The following is an 18,771-nucleotide window of genomic DNA, read 5'->3' on the forward strand; positions in this document are numbered from 1 at the left end:
AAGATTGATGAATCTATCTTTTATAATATTGTTATTTCCTTTAGTTATCAGGTTGGTCAGTTTTTTATGAAGTTTTAGTTTTGATGATTGCATATATGCATTTATAAATTCTTTCCGGCATAAGTTTAGTTCATTCTTGACATTGATTCGACAAGTCTTGAACTACCTTCTTTTTAACTTCTAATTCTTGAGAGAGATGGAGCAGTCGCTGCTCGCGATCTTGTTCAATTGTTAGATTACGTCGGTTGGTCGCAGAACTTCGAAAAAGTCGAAAAAACGAACTACAAACATATTAACGCCAAACATTCGGTAGAATTTATAGAATATTGTAAAAATATATATATATATACATTATTTAAACTTCCTTCCCAAAGCTACAAACTTGGGTGTCATTTTTGATTGTAGGCTGGCAATGAGTGGTGAACATATCAAGTTTTTATCTAAAACTGCAATCCTACAACTTCGAAAATTAAAAATAATCCGCAAAAGCTTATCCAAAGATGTTATGCAAGGTTAAGTGCATTCGTTTATTCATTCTAGACTGAATTACTGCAACAGCCTATTTTATGGTTTGCCTGAAAAATCGTTATCTGTGCTACGGTCAATTCAGAATCGGGCAGCTAAGATTGTGGTTGGTGCAAAAAAGTTTGACCATGTTACCCGGATATTCAAAGAAATGCACTGGTTGATGGTCAAAAAAATTTTTTTGATCAAAATATCAACAACCATGTTCAAATGTATGAACGGAATGGCGCCAGTTTATTTGAAAAAAATGCATGCACCGAAACAACTGTCTTTTAAAACTGTCTGCTTAATGTCTGATTATAGCAACTTGAAAATAGCGGAGAGAAGTTTCTCAGTAAGTGGACCAGCCGTTGGAATAGTCTACTAAGTTATCTAAGACAGCCCGAACTGACTGAAAAATCATTCAAGAAATTGTTGAAATTATTTTTGTTTTCATTATAAGATTTGATTTATCGTAGCAATTTAACTGTTTTTTTTAGACAGTGCTTTTGAGAAACATTTTGTTTGTAATTAGCGCTATACAAATTTTTAAATAATATGCATATATATATCAAGAAATATCACCGTGTTTGTAACTGAGTTTTTCAAATTTTCAATATTTATATGTATATATATTTATATATAACGAGGATTGACAGGTAATAGAGTACTATAAGTACGTATATGGATTGACCTCAGCTGGATATACTTATACACCTGTGTTTATGATTTAGCACTCTCTTTTTTCACTTTCTTTTTTTTGCATAATAAATAGGTCAAGCATTGTTTTTAAGATGAAATTTTACATGACAGTCCGATGTGTTTACTTAATTTTAATTTGTTTTTGATTTGTACATTTTATATACTTATAGTTAATGAAAAAAAGTTGTAATCAACGAAATGAAGAAGTTGATCTTGGAAACAGTTTTGGGTATGCCGGCTGTTTTTTTTTTCTTTTCAAATTTTAAGAAAGGAAAACAAAAATTATGTTATGTTATTTTTTTTATTTAATTTAATTATTTAATAGTGTATGGCTTGTTTATAAATTATTATATTTAATTAATTATTAAGTTGAATATTATATACAGTATAAATGTGTGTATTCTGTCTGTATGTACATTGTATTGCATGGTATGTATTGTATTTTATTTTTTTTTATAAGTTTGTTATAATAAAATTCAAATAATCTTAGAAATTATAATTTTTTGCTTAAATAGTAATAACATTTTAACAACTTTGGAAAATTGGTTTAGAAATGAAATAATAATAATGATATATAAACATTTATATAGCAACAATTCGCACTGCTGCTTCAGAGATGCCTGGAGCCTATCGAGAAAATGAGTCTTTAGTTTTAGATTTTTTTAAAACACTCAACGAGGAACATTGTCTCAACTCAAGAGGTAATCCATTCCAGACATTTAAAGCAGTGTGATGAGAGTCTTGGCTAGCAAGGTGTGATATGGCAATGATATGATATGTAGTTTTAACCTTAGAGGATACCCAGAGTGATCTGTTATAATCGTGGTGAGATATGTAATCTTAAAGATAAGCTGGGGATTTTGATGATAATATTTTGAAGGTTAAGACTGGAATTTTGAAAATGATTTCAGCTGAGATGGGAAGCCAATAAAGCATTGGCAAGAGAGTGAAAGAGCTTAAAGAGCTTGTAATAAAATAAAATAATCTTGTAGTTGTAGTGCTGTTTTTAGCCTGGTCCCAAATTAATTAGAACTTTTTTTATTATATTTTAATAAAATAAATGCATTACTCTAAAAACTAAAATTGAATAAATGGTAATGGTAAAGATTCATATATAATAATAACTATTTTGTTATAAATTATTTATATTATAGTTAACAACAATAATAATCAATAGAAAAATTTGTAAAATGTCATTTTTTTTGTTTCATTATGTGCTGTTGAAGCATCAGCAGATAATTTTTATTTACAGTGGCCAAAAAAACTACCTGCTTACCATTGTTTTTTAATTTGTTTCTGAAAATGAATTCATGCATATCAGACAGAAACAATTTTTTTTTATGTTCCATATTGACAAGCAGTTTTTTCTTTTTTTCCTTCAAACATTCTCTATGTTCTGTGTGTAAGCCTATTATAAATCCTTAGGATCTAGAAAATTTTGTTAGTTTATTATGACTATATGCACTGCATGTATATACCATTTGTATGTTTCTGATGCTGGCAACCATCTGTGAAACAATGTGTGAACATGGCAAGATATGCGAACCACTGTTTAGCTTCCTCCATTTTCATTGTTGCAATTTATAGACAACTTTAAACTGTTTTTTTTTGTACAATTTTTTTCCTACCTCATCATATGTTTTCATGAGACTTTATATCAACTTCTGAAGTATTTTAATTTTTGTTTCGATGAGGTGATATGATTGAACAGCTGTAGGGATTTTTTAAATTCAATCACTCGTATCTCAATGATGTCAGAAAGCATCTGACCATTAAATAGGCAAATATGAGACATGCTTGGTTGCTAGTTTGGCTTTGTTAGTATGTAAATTGTAGGTGTCATCAGTGGTGAATCTAGACAACTTTGACGTGGGGGGCAAGATTTTTAAAAATATTTACAACTGGGAGGAGGGAGATTTCAAATTTTAAAAAATTAGTTGACAACCGGAGAGGGTGGGAATTTTCAAAAAATGTTGATGACCGGCACTGGCTTCCCGACCCCCTCCTAGATCTGCCATTGGGTATCATAAATTAACAATAATGATGATGATAAATTAAATTTTAAAAAAATTTTTTTTATATCAAGCTTACCAATTTTGGATATTGTTTCAAGCCTTAGCTCCAATGATATGGTTTTATCCTTTAAATGAACTTGAAATATCAGGATACGAAGCGTTTGCTACTGTTTTGTTCAGTCCTATACTGTTGACATTGCCATACATGCAAAACTTTCTGCAGAAAAAATACATTTTTGTTTTTTTAAGGTATTTAGTTTTTTGTTTATTTGAAAAATATTTTTAACATTATTTTGTTAACAAAATATGATAATTGACTTTTAAATTATAATGTCAGATGTCAGATCACTAGGATTTATATAATAAACTCAATTATTGTCAGCAAATTAGCTTTTAGTTTGATAATTTCGTTAATTATTTGTTTGTTATCAAGTTTAGGTTTTATCATTTAAATGCGTGGTGTTATATTGAGTGGTGTTATATATTGAAAGGTTTTATATTAAATGGTGATAAATGGTCGAATAATATATAATTGAATGGTGTTGCACCACTTAACCATTTAAACCGAGCATTCAAAAAGATGACCTGGATTTAATGTTTTGTTTATGAAATTGAGTTTGTAACAATCCTACAACTACTTCAGCTCAGCTGGGGGAGTGATGTGAAACAAAAATAGAAATCTTAAGAAGTGGAAGAAATGAAGTTGTGTGAAGTAAGCACTGGACAGTGGTGGGTAACAACAAAAATTTTAACTCGAGGTAACGAAATGGAAAAGATTTTTAAAAAGCAAAACAAATGATTAGCAAATACGAATGCAGTAAAAACTGGCTGGTCCCAGTGAGGTCAAGAGTTTGTTAGTTTAGACAATTATAATTACATTTTGCTGTTGTGGTAATTAATTATTTCACTAATTCCTACTGTAAAGTTGTTGGTAGAATTTGCACACTATGTATATTTTTTAATCATCAAACCCTTCCCTGGTTTTTAGTTTCTTTTACTTCCACTTTGACAACTTCATAAATTTTTGTTTTCAAATATTCAACTATTCTTTACACTTAATTTGTGATAAAAAGTTTTTAATTTATGTTTATGTTTACTTATCTTGTATCGTCTTTTATGACAACTAAAGCCATTATTTGTGTATTTACTCTTGTTGTTTCTCATTATTGCTAAATCACTTGCTTTCAGTTGTATAGAGCATCCTGTCTTTAATGCAGAAGTAAAAACTTTTGATTAAGCTTTTCAGTCATTTTAGCTGAATTCATTTCGATGGTTTTTTGGCTGCTTGCCATTTAAATAATAATTTCATCTTTTATCTTGTTGTTATAATTTTACTCCTTAATTTACGTTGGTTTCGTCTTCGTTCTCTACATCTGACTAGATTTTCGCTATCTTCAAACGTAATTTAAATCTTTTCTTCTATTACCTCATAAATAACTTTCTACTAATACAACTTCAGATCAGCAGCACTTAATTAACATTTAGCATTTGCATGAATTTATTTTACCTTTGCTTCACAAATTAACGTTGTGATTTTGACTTGGGCACATGAATAATTCTGTAAATCATAATTTCTTCTTCAATAATAACTGTTTTTGTTAATTTTAACTACTTTCGATCTGCCTGCTCATGGAGTTTTTATTTAAATTCATTTTTGACTTTTATTCTTTTTCTCTTATTTTATATGTTTAGAAATGCAACTAGTACAGATAATAATGGATTAGGAAGAATAATGAAGTTTGTAGGAAGTTTATAGAACCGATTGGCTCTTTTTTTTATTTGTTTCAATAGTCCATGAAGCTGAAAAGTGTAAATTATGAGACACCTAACTGGGGAAACTATTGCGAAAGTTGAATTCTGTAAATATTTTCAATGGTGGAAAAGAATTTCAGAAGGCAACGAAATAAATCAACTTGGTTTCATAAGTTTTCAAGATTTTAAAAAGAAATTAATCGAATTTTTACTATGGATTTTCACTTTACGATATTACTTTATTTTTACATTGAAATTTCATTTCATTATATATGCTTTATTTTTAGATTTTGTGCAACCCTGGGAATTTTGTCATTTCAAGCAAGTACAACTTTGAACAGATTATTTCTGCTATGTTTTGGTTGTTTTTTCCAAATGCTCACTTTTACTATTCCGCTCAGTAATTCCAATGAAGTGCAAAGGTTTGCATAATGATATCTAACTTCCGCAGTTTTATTTAATTTAATAAACAATTTTTAGAAAAAGATATGAATGGAGTTTATTGTTGGGCATGATATCATTTGTGGTGAGTCGCATTTGGTTTGCATCTTTCGTTCCTGCCTGGTGGGATAGCTTATCAAACACTGTTGTTTTTACTGTTTGTATTATAGCTGATGTCTGCGTTGCTTTTCAGCCAGGTAGGTTGTGTTTAATGAAACTTCTTGCAATTTAACTATTTTGGATGTATTCATCATTAATTACTATACATTTTTGTTATTAAAATGTTTATATAAGCTAATGATTTTTTATTATTTATATTTTTTATAATTCATTTCTAACATATGCTGATTTGTTTTAAAAAATTTACTTCTCCGTGTTAGCACCCTGCCTTTGATTGATTTTGCATGCAAAATGAAAATGTACACATCATACATTCAACTCAAAGCCTATAAGAACAAACGGCGTAAGAATTTGCGTTTGTTGCCATTATTTGTTAAAGGATTAACTCAAAGCACGGCTGTTAATTGCTTGGCCCCTTTGCAAAGCACATGTTGTTGACGAAAATATAAAAAAATAAAGATAATAAAAAAATGTTCTCTTTATTTGTCAATAAATTATTTTTCAGATTTACTTGTCTTTCCTAATATAAAAAAGGATGATGACAATAAACATCTAGCTGCCACATCAAAATGTTGGTGGAAAATTGGTGTTGGGTTGGGTAGTTTGCTATATGCAACACAATTAATATGCGGGGAGGTGTCTGTGATAACAAGGTGGACCGTCAAAGGATACCCCAACACTGGTCCTATGCCTTACCCTTGGGGGTTGGTAATTTGGTTTACGGACTGTTCAGTTAGCTTTGTCTTTCGTTGGACATAAAAAATAAATATTAGTTTTCGAAGTAACTGATTTATGGAATTGTTTTTTTAAATGTTGAAGATAAATTTACTGATTTCAAAAAGCCTACACACCACTTTCATATACATACATTTGTATTTCTATTTATTAATTAGCACTTATTATATGCACATGTAAAATGTACATGCCCACTGACAATTGCACATCCAGTGATTTATAAACACTCAGACATGCTCATACTCGCGCATGTGTCTGTCTACAGCTTAACATCAGAATCATACAATTGAAATCTTGGGTATATTTCATTTATTAAATTGGAGATAAATAGGAGCCTAGTTGAAATTTTTATAGAGGAAACTGTCTTCAACTTCTATTGTATGTTAAACTGATATTGCTATAATCATCAGATAATAAGGTTTGAAGCAGTTGTTGAACACGAAACCAAAACAGTATCACAAAAAAAACGATACAACTATTGCAAAGCGGACTATGACAAAATCAGAAGACAAATCAAAGATATAAACTTAAAAGATGGACTGGCAGGCCTTAGTGTTTAGGAAAAATTGATGCAGTTTTTGACATGTATGAAAGAGGCTATGGAAAAAGGAATACCTATCCACAGAAGAAAAACAAGAAGTATTCTTGGCTAAATAAAAAAATAAAAAAAGCCAGAAGGGCTAAAAACAAAGTCTGGAAAAGACTACAAAATAAACGTAAAAGAGACCTTACTTTACTGGGAAAAACGCTGAAAGTCTAATAAACGAAGCTAAGAAAAATTATGTGGAATAAAAACGTGGCAAACAAAACAAACGAGAAGGCTATTAAAGAATACAAAGTTAAACTTAGTCAGAACATAAAAAGTGATAGCAAAAGCTTTCAGAGCTACATGAAGAGCAAGCGAAAAAGGAACACGGTGGCGGGACCGCTAAAGAACGACCAAGGCGATATCGTCACAGATGACATAGAAACTGCAGAAATACTTATTAAATACTTTGGATCTGTACTGGAAGAAGAAAACACGGAATGCATCCCAGACCCGATAATACTGCGCAGAAAAATTGGTTTCTTATTCTGTCTTCATGACTATAACAATAAAAACTTATGATATCAATTTATTTTGTTTTGCAATAATGTTTTAATTTATTAATGAGTGTTATATGCTTCCATTCTAAGTTTTCTAGTTTTAACATTCCTTGTCCTGGGGACATACATATCAAAATTCTCCAATGTGGTTTGCAGTAGGACGTGGCTATTTGTCGGATGTTCATCATTTTTTGGGCTTTATTACCTGAATACGTGGCTTGCTTTTTTGGGTTAAAAATTTCACTGTTCGGTCAAATTTTTTATTTGTAATAAAATCTACATTAGCCAATTGTTTAAATAATTGTTTAGTACAAGACCAACTTTCTTTGGATCTAACCAAATACAATATGTTTTCAGAATTGTTGGTTATAATTTATACCATTTATTTAAACTATATATATAACAATTTATCTAGTCTCTATCTAGGTTAGATGGTTTTACTTATTGTTGTTATGTTAAACCGTTTCCCATCATGTTAAACTGTCCAACTTTTTAATAATCAAACGTATAAGCTGTAGTTTTTATAATTCACTATTTTTGAATATCTCATTAAAACATACAGTCTTTCTTACGTGTTAAACACCAATAACATATTCCTTGCTCGGCTTTATTAACTTCTAAAACTCCCTGCTTCACTTTATTCAGGATGTTCTGAGTATACGCAGTTTAGAGAGGTAGAAACAATAGAATCAAAGAAAAGTTTTCAAAACCGTTGTTTGTTATAATATGAACTAAAACGACTCATTGCATTGGAGAAAAGGGTTTTTAGAGACAGGAATGATGGAAAGTTAAATTACTGACCTTAAAGTTGGTGTGAGGTTTAAGCGCAATGATTACACGTCATTAATGTGATGACTTATTAACTGGGGCAGCTGTGCAGGTCTGTCGTTGGTTTTGTTTTGACCAGTAAGGATTAATTGTCTCATGTAGAGGAAGAAAGTAACGGGTTTTTTACGGAAGATTGTACCAAGCATTATAGATTATTGATGAATTATATCGTAGTTGATGCTAGAGATAAAGAGCAAAAGGGATCAACTGAACGTGCAGATTCTTGATGATAGATTGACGGGACTGAAAACCAGTGAAGACAAAAAAGAAGGGTACTAGGGGGTAACTACTGGGGGAGGGAGAGGAGAATCGGGCAGCTTACACAGAATATGGAAGCTAGGTGGCATAATAAATATGTAACAATAAATCTTCAGGAATGATTGTTGTAAAGGTGTTTTTAGGAAAATTAGAAACTATGCCAAAAATGCTACAAATGGACTCACAAACATATCAAATAAATTGTTTTTAAATATTTTGGGTAATGTTAATAATTGAAAAAAAATTGTGTTTTATTTTGTGATATATAACAGTTTGTCTAACATTTTCCTATTTTTGTTTCCACAACCAGCTGGTCTGCTGTTGACTAGTTTCATTTCGTCTTTGTGGCCCACAATGATTTTAAATGCAATTCAGACTGGAAAGTCTCACAGAGTTATCTCTTTATCCGTATTTGTTTGGTTACTTGAAATGTTATTTTCGGTTTGGACAGTAGCATACAATTTTGTGCCAGGAGGAATTTATACAAGAGAAAGAACCGGAACTATGATATGCATATTATCTTTCTGTTGGATTGTATCATTTTTTGAAAGTTATCATTTTTGTATTTTACACATTATTTATTTTTAATAAATTTTTTGACGCACATGTATGATTCTTTTTAAAGTTTCTCGTGACACAACCACCATCAAGAAGTACCTTGCTAAGCCTCACCATCAAATCATCAACAATAAGGCTAATATTCGTGCGTATTTGTTTATTTCTAATGTATATACGTTTGGTATTTATTTGCAAGTTTTTTTTACAATGGTCCTAATTTGTATCTGTTAAAAAATCTGTCCAACTTATACAATGGGATGTTTCAACAACTTGCTAGTGCTTCTAATCCTTTCCATCGTTGGATTGTCAGGATTTGCAGTTAGATATCCCTATCAGAAAGCTGACAATGTTATGAAGGTTATTTTTTTATAATTGTCGTGTTTCATTTATTTTGTTCTCTTTTTTCTTTGTCTCTCTAGCTCCATTTCCATCTCCTTTATGTTGTATTGTATAAAATTGTGAATTTGAATAATATTGTGAGTGCATATAGGGAGTTATCACCAAAGGCCCATTTTATACGGGACATTATTATTGGAACTAATTTTCAACATTTTTTGTGTTCAAAATATTGCTATAATAATTTTTTTATGTAAGCAAAATTAAAAATTCCGTTCGTCTCGTTTTCCTAGCATAACGCGTCATTCACGGCAGCCATCTGGACGTTTCATTTTGGGTACGATAATAAAGGTTTTACTTTCCTTATTTGCATGTAATAAATTAAAATTTTAAATTTTAAAATTTATTTTTATTGTGTGTTGTGTGGCTAAATTATCATCTCCATGAAAATCAAGGCTGGCCCAGCTTAGTTCGGGCTGCCTCTCTGCTCGAGGAGACGGGTGCCGATGTCATAACTTTGTTGGAAAGTGATGCTTCTAAGCCATTCCTGGGAAATAATGATTTAGGCATGTGGTTGGGGGAAAGACTGAACATGTATGTAGATTTCGGTCCGTCCACCAGAGATCATACATGGGGGTTAATAATATTGTTGTTGTTGCAAACGGACATTCATCAGTAGTTTTTATTAAATTATTTACCCCAAAATTTTTAGGAAATATTATATAAAATGTTGGTAATGTAAACTTGATTATAGAAACTTGCTGCTCTCAAAGTATCCTATTCTAAAATCGGTTCACCATCTTCTGCCTTCTCCCGAAGGTGTGAAATGTTTTATTTCATCGTTTTTAATTATATAAAAATCGACTTTTATGCTGAACAACTTAATTAACAATAAATAAAGATTTTGTTATTGTCAGTTAGTCTTGATAAATTGTTGTGGAATAATATGCTGGCATTATTATTTTGAATTTCTTTTGTGATTAAACTATTTATTATGTATGGTTTTAGGTTTTTTGTTGCACTTGGCTGCACGGGTTTCAGCTTTCTTCTTGTCAATGCCGTAGTCATTCCTGAGTTTTTGGATTCGCGCTGCCGAAACTGCTTTTAAATGCAAAGATATGCCGCCTCTCATACGCAATGTGTATGATGCGTTATTTCACGCGTATTAATCTACGCTCTGTTGATGATAACTGAGAATTATTCGAAAAGAAAAATTGGTTGTGAATTAAAAAATAAATAATTCCAATTAATGGTGGTACTAATTATAAACATACCATATAATTAGGTGAGTTGGCTCCGGCTATTACCGCCACTGTGAATATTTCAGGCAGTTTGGTGGACTTTGTGGTCACCCACATGGGAAATGATCGGGATGTTTTAGACAGGAAATTGCAAGCCCAATTTCTTGCTAAAGAACTGAAAGCAGCGTTTGTATTAATAATAATAAACTAAACAATTTTAAACGAATTCAGATTAAATTAATTTTTATTGTATTTTGATTTGCTGTAATCTAATGTTTTTTATGTAAGGAAAATAGTAAAAATAAATTACTTAATTGTTGAAGATTTATAAAAATTCACGAAAGGAGATATGAATATGGCAATTTTTGTATGCTTTGTTATAAATTTACGTTTCAGTACAAATCCAGTTGTTTTTCTTGGATATGTCACATCAGCTCCATTTGGTCGAGATTATGAAGAATTTGTAGCAAGAGGCAACGTTGAGGACATAGATTCAACAGATGTTGACAGATGGTGTGAATATATAATGTACAGAGGTCTCAGAAGGTTTGCACCACATTAAAGCATTCAAATTATAATGAGCTGCAAAAAATAATCTTGATACATCATCTCAGGGCATTTTAATTCAATGTATTGTCACTTATGTTTTTCCTTCCACATTTCTGTTTGAAAATTTTTTTAGCTAAAATTATTGCAAAATAATTTTATTATTAATAGGTAAAATGACAAAACTTGTGTTTTACTTGTTCACCATGTTTATCGAGAATTGATCGCTGTAACTTACTCTTCGATTTTACTCTTGATTCTACTCTATATCCTTCAACTAAAGCCTTTAATTCTGCTACTCGTTTAGTTGCTCGTGTTTCTATCTTCTTATATCTCCGTGTCTTTTTTCTTGCACTTTCTACGTATAAATCAGGGAATAGTTCTTAAATTTGCACAATGTATATATCTCAATCCAACTTGTTTTATAAGTATTCATCGTCTTCTCGCTCTCACTGTCTGTTATTCTAGTTAAACACTTGTGCTGTGTTAAATCTACGTTTTGCTTTTTCTGATTCTTTTTTCTAACTACATCATTACGAAGTTCAGAGCGGATCTCATAATTTACCTGTTTGCAAAATTCATTGAAGAACGCTGTTGAACATCGCGCAAACGGCGCTTTAAAAATAATTTGAATGATTTCTTGATATTTTTAAGTTGAACACAGTGTTGGGGTCAAAGATTTTTAACAAGTCGGGGTCAGATATTTTTCATTCCAGATTTAAGAATTTGAAATTTTTTTTTTCCATTTCAAAAATACTACACAAGATTTAAAAAAGTCTTACATTAATGATCTTACAAGAAAATAGTTTTACGCATTTGTTAATGGCACTAAAATTTCAAATTTCGTGCAGACTGGGTTATGCGAGATTGTCTCACGGAGGATTGAGTGACACGGAGATACAAATGGCTCGCTTCTCCATTCCGACGCATGGCGCTGATTGGCACGATGATAATATCATAACAACTAATCCGAATAAAGTTGACCAAAGTGTTAGATTCAGTTCAAAGTTAGATTCAATTTTTAATTATTTTTAATGTGTATCTATAAGGATTATATTTTTGTTTTTTTTTGTCCTAATCGTAGATTTGGTTCTCATAGCGTTGGACATAATTGGCTGGAAGTGCACAAGTATCACATGAACACTCCGAAATATTTTCTCTAACGTAATTTATATCATAATGGTGTAACAATTTTTTTTTATAACCAATTAAATATCATTTAAAATTTTTTTTATATCCAATTCAATATCATGTTAGATCCTTTTTAATTTTGATATGTCACCTGATGATTTGCGCATTTTATTTTTGTTCAACTTTTTCTACCCTAGATTATGAATTTCTCTTGTAATCATGTTTCTTCAATGTGAACTGCTGTTATATTTTACGCTAATTTTGCTATTATTTTTTGAAGATAATTGAACAATTTTTTTATATTGAAAATGTTTCAATTTTTAAAATTATTTTTGTATGTTTGTTTATAATTCTCAGAGTTTATATTTGTAGCTCAGTTAAGTTGATAGGATCGATTCACCAACAAACGTGCGAATGAAGATATTTACAACAAAATTAGGCTCGAAAATAAACCGTGGCTCGTTTTCGGTATGTAATTATGCGCTAGTTTAACATTTGATTTGATAATTCTAAATTAATTTTTCAGTGATTGAGTTGGTATATTCTGCATTGCGGTTGATCGATTTGGATTGAGTACAACCCGCCTAACGTGCTAATTGGTTAATGATAAAATATCTAGAATTTGATCCAACATTAGCATAGGAACGCATGTGGAACTTCGCGCTAATGCAGTTCTGCATAAAAATGCGGCTTACTAAGCGGAAGTGATCTACAAACAGGTTGCAAAAAACATTTTATGATTGAATTAAGAAAGTTGAGTCACTAAAACTTGAGCAGCTGTGATCCATTGCTTGTCACGGGATGACGATGTGCTTCTAGGACCAACCTAATTTAAGATATTTTATAAGGAAAGCAGAAAATAAGCAGTGGTTTTTTTATCCGGTTTATTTTGAATAAATATTTTTGTGAAATGTTTACCCTTAGCTACGAGAAGATGCAGGAGTTGATGTGACCAGTTTGATAAAGATTTATATGATATAAAAGCATTAATTGCGAAGCTGGTGTGCATCATTAGGTACTATCAAAAATAAGTTTTAGTTGTTTATACTATTGTCTTTCAAACTGACGTCTGTTTCTGTTTTTATCCATTTTAGGATTGATTAATGCAAAAGAATAGGTTTGCAAATTGCAGTCAATTCAAAATCAAGCCGCCATGATTGTGGCAGGGAGTAAAAAATTTGATCACGTAACCACCATTTTAAACGACTTGCATTTGCTAAAGTTTCGGAAACGATTAATATTTAAAATAGCAACTTTCGTTTAAAAGTGTGAACGTAATACTGCACCTATTTACTTGAAAGACAAATGTGTGTCAAAGATTGTTTCTGTTCTAACGTCAATGCATGCGTTCAAATGAGCAAAATTTTTAAACATGTTGGTTGTGCACACACACACACACACACACAAATATATATATATCTTACTCTCTATTTATATGATATATATATATATATATATATTATATATATATGTATAATAAATATTAAGTGTCAAATTTAAACATTTTATTAACTTTCTTTGTAAACAATCTACCTGTCTACCTATAACGAGATTGTGTCGAAGTTCGATTTATCTATGTTAGCTAAAGATCTGAAGATGACAAATATGGGTGCCAAGTTTTTTGTTTTATAAGTACCAAGTTTTTTGTTTTATAAGTACCAAGTTTTTTGGATAAGTCGTACAAAAAATTTTCGTTGGAAATATTTTGTGACCTTTAAAAAAGGAGAAACATTTTAAAAGTTTGGGTTAATTAGTGTTGGAGTAATCATTTTTGGTTCCTGGAAAACGCTAGTGGGAAAGATTTAATAAATTCTGAAAATGGAAGTTGTACCCCTCCCGTTAACGATTGTTCTATGTTCTTCTGTTTTTTTTTGGCAATTTCAATCGTAGATACCCGTTTTGAAGGTTTTTCATTTTCCATTTTTTGTAATTAAAAATGTTTCCCCTAACTTTGACATAGGAAAGGTTAATATTTTTGGATAATTAAATATTAAAAACTTAAGGAATAAAAGACGTAATGGACAATATGAAGGAAAATAATTTTCGAAAATCGACAATTTATGACTCTAAACTAAAATTATGATTCCAAAAATTTTAAACATGACACATGGCATGACACAACACATAGCAACAAAAAAAAATTTTTTTTCTTTATTTTTTTTTTTTTGAATGCTTTCCTTTCTGTCTCTCTCTCTCTCTCCTCTCTCTCTCTCTCTCTCTCTCTCTCTATATATATATATATATATATACATAGAATCAGGATTAGGGTACAGATACACCCACATACATATAAGACACAACTATTATTATTTTGCTACTATTATATATAAATAAATAAATATATATATTATATATATATATACATATATATATATTTATATATATATATATATATTATTAGGTAGATTTACATAGCGACCTTTCATCAAATCTCAAAGGCGCTGAAACAGATCACAAGGAAACAACAATCAAAGCACTCATTGCGCAAACAGAAACGTTTTTAGTTCCCTCCTGAAGGATAAAATTGAATGCCCCGAAGTACGCAGTTCCAAAGGCAGGCTATTTCATACAGATGGCCCAACAACTGAAAAATTTTTTGAACATGTAACAAGATTTGTTGGAGCCACAAAAAGTAAGTCACGATCATTAGACCATGGAACAAGACATGCAGTGCATCTATCAATTAGATAGCCAGTTGCAATACCATTCAAGCATTTTAACATAAGCATTGCAATTTTAAAAGTGATACGTTTTTTAACAGACAGCCGGTGTAATTTTCTCAAAAAGTGGCTGACATGATCATCTGAATAACTCTTTGTGACAGTCCATAGAATAGGCCATTGCAATAATCCACTTTAGAATGTATAAAAGCATGGACCAGACAACTTAGTGTATGAACATCAAGTGAATGTTTAACTGATTTCAACAACCTTAGTTGATTTGAACAGTCTCTAGCAAGACGCTTAATATGTGGCTCCATAGACATATTTGTGTCAAATATAATACCCAGATTACTAGCACTTGTACAAAAATCAATATGTATCCCTTCAAAAAATAAACCCTTAATATCAATTCTAGACAACTGCCGCCATGTGCCAATGGGCAAAATTTGTGTTTTACTATTATTTAATTTCAAGCGATTAGATGACATCCATTTACTAACATCTGACAAGCAAAGAACAAGGTTTTCTAACAACTTAGCAAAACCAGAATAAGAACAACTAGCTAATATTTGGACATCATCAAATATTATTATTATCACAGCATGCTCCGTTCGATTTTCATAAATCATTGTCATGTTTCATGGGTTCAACAGTTCAACACCAAAGTTTTTACTTATTTTAAAGCATGATAGAACAAAAAAGCTTTTTTCGGTATTCCTATACATTCTTCAGTTCGAATCGATACGTTGTATATGTGGCCCAAAGCTCAAGTATATTGTTGAAACCTTTAAACGCTAGTTACTACAACACCAATGTTATAAACTTTAAACAATATCTATTTCCAATACCAGTGTTGTAACTTCCAACGATCTTCAAGTTATCGTTATTCTGTAGGTTCAAGATTTCCGATTGATGGACATAACTGCTTCAAACGCAAACTTTGTTGAACGTTTATTCGAATGCTAACAGTAATAGAAACCCTAATCATACATCACATTTCGACTTCGCTTCGAACATAGCTTCAAACCTCGCTGCTGATTTTGCTATTCCTGCCCCTTAAATAGCCTATGCAGTAGATTTTTACAATCCTCTATGGTATGAAAAGATTCTATGGTTTATAATCCAGGATAAATAGCGAAGTTAACAAATATAACAAAATAACAGTAATTAATTATATAGCGTAATTCCACCATTCCAACGGTTATAACATTGCCCCCACTTTAGCCTGTTAGTCTCTAACATAGGCGTTATTTCTTTACTCTGATGAATAGGAAGCAAACCTATCCAAATGGACAACCTTCATCTTTGCCCGCTGTTTGTCATTGTTTTGGATCCTGTAGATCACGTCACTTATCCTGTTAGTGACCTTTCCAATTCCGTGGGAGTTTTGCCGGACATCTCCTTTACTGCGCTGTATGTTGTACAACCAGACTAAGTCTTTGTTATTAAAACCTGCGTTATATTTTTTCTATTGAGTTTTCGATGATATCTGTGATGAAACGCCTCTTATTAAAAAAGACGTAGAGGGACCAAAGATCTGAAGTTCGTGCCGTTCTATCCAAAATGAAATTAAATAAAACACCAGGCCCAGATAAGATAGTTGTTGAAAAAATCAAATGCCTTGATGAATTCGGTATTGAAAAAGTGACAGAAATTTTGAATGAAATATATAACAGCGGCAAAATTTCTGAAGATCTATCCAAGTCAATATTTTTTGCATTGCCTAAAAAACATAACGTGAATTACATCGAACAATCAGCTTGAGAGCTTACAAAACTTCTCTTAAGAACTCTAATGATAAGAGTACGAAGCAAAATCAGAGATGAAATTTCAAATGTCCAATGTGATTTGGTCGAGGATTGTGGCACAAGAAACGCTATCTATATGCTACGAATGATCAGTGAACGAGCGATTGAAATGAAGAAAGATTTGTTTATATGTTTTGTCGATTACTCCAAAGCTTTTAATAGCGTGAAACACATTGAGCTTATAAAAATATTAGAAAATTTGGACATTGATGGAAAAGACAAGAGAGTTACCAAAAACCTCTATTGGAATCAAAGAGCAGCGATGAAAGTTGGTAACAAGATGACTAGTTTTGTCGAAATAAAGAAAGATGTTAGGCAATTCTGTGTATTCTCTTCAGACATGTACAATCTCTTTAGTGAGAAAGATAGTAGACCTACCTGAAATATCCATTGGAGGCGTGAATATAAACAATGTAGGATATGCTGATGACACTGCTCTTATAGCGGAATCAATGAAAAAACAGCAAACAATTGTTTCTAAACTGGTTTTTGAAATTGAAAGAAAAGGCTTGCAAATTAACATCAACAAAACAGAGTGCACGGTTATCAGTAGAAGCAAAGCCGCTCCGATCTGCTCCATAATCATTAATGGTAAACAGGTGAAATAAGTCAACAGCTTCAATTATTTCGGAAGTGTGATTACTTCACGTTGCAAATGTGATGTGGGTATCAAGCAAAGGATAGTTATGGCGAAAGATGCATATTCTGAAATGAAAAACATCCACACCAACAGTAAAATCACATTACCAACAAAATTAAAACTGTTAGAGTGTTATATTATTCCTTTGCTCCTCTACGGCTCTAAGTCATGGTTCATGGACAATTTTTAAAGAAATGGAAAAGAGGATTAATGCTGCTGAGATGTGGTTTTTGAGAAAAATTATGAAAATTAGTTCAATCTTTCGTACCACCAATGAGGATAGGATGCATTAAAACAGACCGGTTATGAAAAGAAGAAATTATTACAAACAATCCGACGAGGGCAGTTATGTTTTTAGGTCACATCATCGAAAATCTAACAATTTCTGAAAAGAGTGCAGGAGAAAAAATCTCGATCAACAACGAATTACATTAGTGAAGTCCTTGTGTTAATTGTTGAATATCACCACATTTCAACTTCTACAAAGTCGCCAATGTCCTGAAAGGATATGTCGAGAAAGAAAGAAATATATATATATATATATTTGTATGAATATATTTATTGAATGGAACTTTCTGATATGAGCTGATGGATTTTATCATTTGCGCTAATAAATATTTTTATTATGTTATGCTATATATGTATGTATGCACAGATATTTTTTCATGTGCCCAAAACAAATCAAATCTCAAGATGGGATCACAAAGTTTTGGGGCCAAAATTACCTCCCAGGTAACCACCCAAGCACGATGCGTAGCAGTTGCTTTTCTCTTAACCCGTTCAGAGAACAATTGAAAATGTTTATCTTTACTGTTAACAACACTAAAAATCATTTGTATGATCTATCTGAATCGAGAACAATCAGTATCGTTTACTGCTATCGTCGTCTTTTACAGCACCGTTGTTGTCATTCTTATTTTTGTTGTTATCGCTGTTGCTATCCAGTCTTGACAGAAGAAATTGTTCATTCTCGTCGTCATCACTATTGAATCGTGACAAGGGGGACTTTTTCACAGTTAGGCAGCGTAATATAATAACATCCAAAAATTTTTCTAGTTAAGTTGGAAAATGTGGAAGGTACTTTTACTTGATGGGCCGAACATTTTGATAAACTGTTCAACTAGTTGGAGAATTAGTTTAGATGATAAAAACGCTGTTTCGTGTCGTTTTAGTAACGCGATAAACGAGATCAAACGATTGAAACTTGAAGACTACCTTACGCTTTATGTATTTATTTGTTTATTCACGTGAATTGGTAATGAATCAACATCAAAAGATACACAAAAGAATGCAGCTCTTAAGTAATGTGTGTACCATAAGTAGCAATCAATCAGTCCGAGAATGTGAAATAAAGTATTTAAACATGTGTAAAAACCAGCAAACTTTGACAAATGGCAATATGAATAC

General features: G+C 31.4%; 1 protein-coding gene across 1 annotated transcript; it reads left to right on the top strand.

Moving 5' to 3' along the window:
• The first annotated feature begins 3,282 nt into the window (after positions 1–3,282).
• HELRODRAFT_111285 (hypothetical protein) lies at positions 3,283–12,522 on the top strand. The gene is made up of 16 exons (XM_009018431.1): positions 3,283–3,470; positions 5,261–5,395; positions 5,454–5,611; positions 6,040–6,238; positions 7,446–7,585; positions 8,752–8,991; positions 9,067–9,144; positions 9,277–9,356; positions 9,629–9,686; positions 9,791–9,971; positions 10,090–10,154; positions 10,621–10,762; positions 10,973–11,122; positions 11,974–12,129; positions 12,207–12,290; positions 12,316–12,522. The coding sequence occupies exons 1-15, from the start codon at positions 3,331–3,333 to the stop codon at positions 12,283–12,285; spliced, it is 2,001 nt and encodes a 666-aa protein (XP_009016679.1). The 5' UTR covers positions 3,283–3,330; the 3' UTR covers positions 12,286–12,290; positions 12,316–12,522.
• The last annotated feature ends 6,249 nt before the right edge of the window (positions 12,523–18,771 follow it).

The sequence above is a fragment of the Helobdella robusta genome (assembly GCF_000326865.2).
Source record: "Helobdella robusta unplaced genomic scaffold HELROscaffold_21, whole genome shotgun sequence".
Lineage (NCBI taxonomy): Eukaryota > Metazoa > Annelida > Clitellata > Rhynchobdellida > Glossiphoniidae > Helobdella > Helobdella robusta.

Excerpts from the sequence above, each read along its gene's own strand:
- HELRODRAFT_111285 (XM_009018431.1), top strand. The coding sequence starts at position 3,331 with ATGATATGGTTTTATCCTTTAAATGAACTTGAAATATCAGGATACGAA. Across the intron at positions 3,471-5,260 it reads TACATTTTTGTTTTTTTAAG|ATTTTGTGCAACCCTGGGAA; the intron begins GTATTTAGTTTT and ends CTTTATTTTTAG. Across the intron at positions 12,130-12,206 it reads AGTGTTAGATTCAGTTCAAA|ATTTGGTTCTCATAGCGTTG; the intron begins GTTAGATTCAAT and ends TCCTAATCGTAG.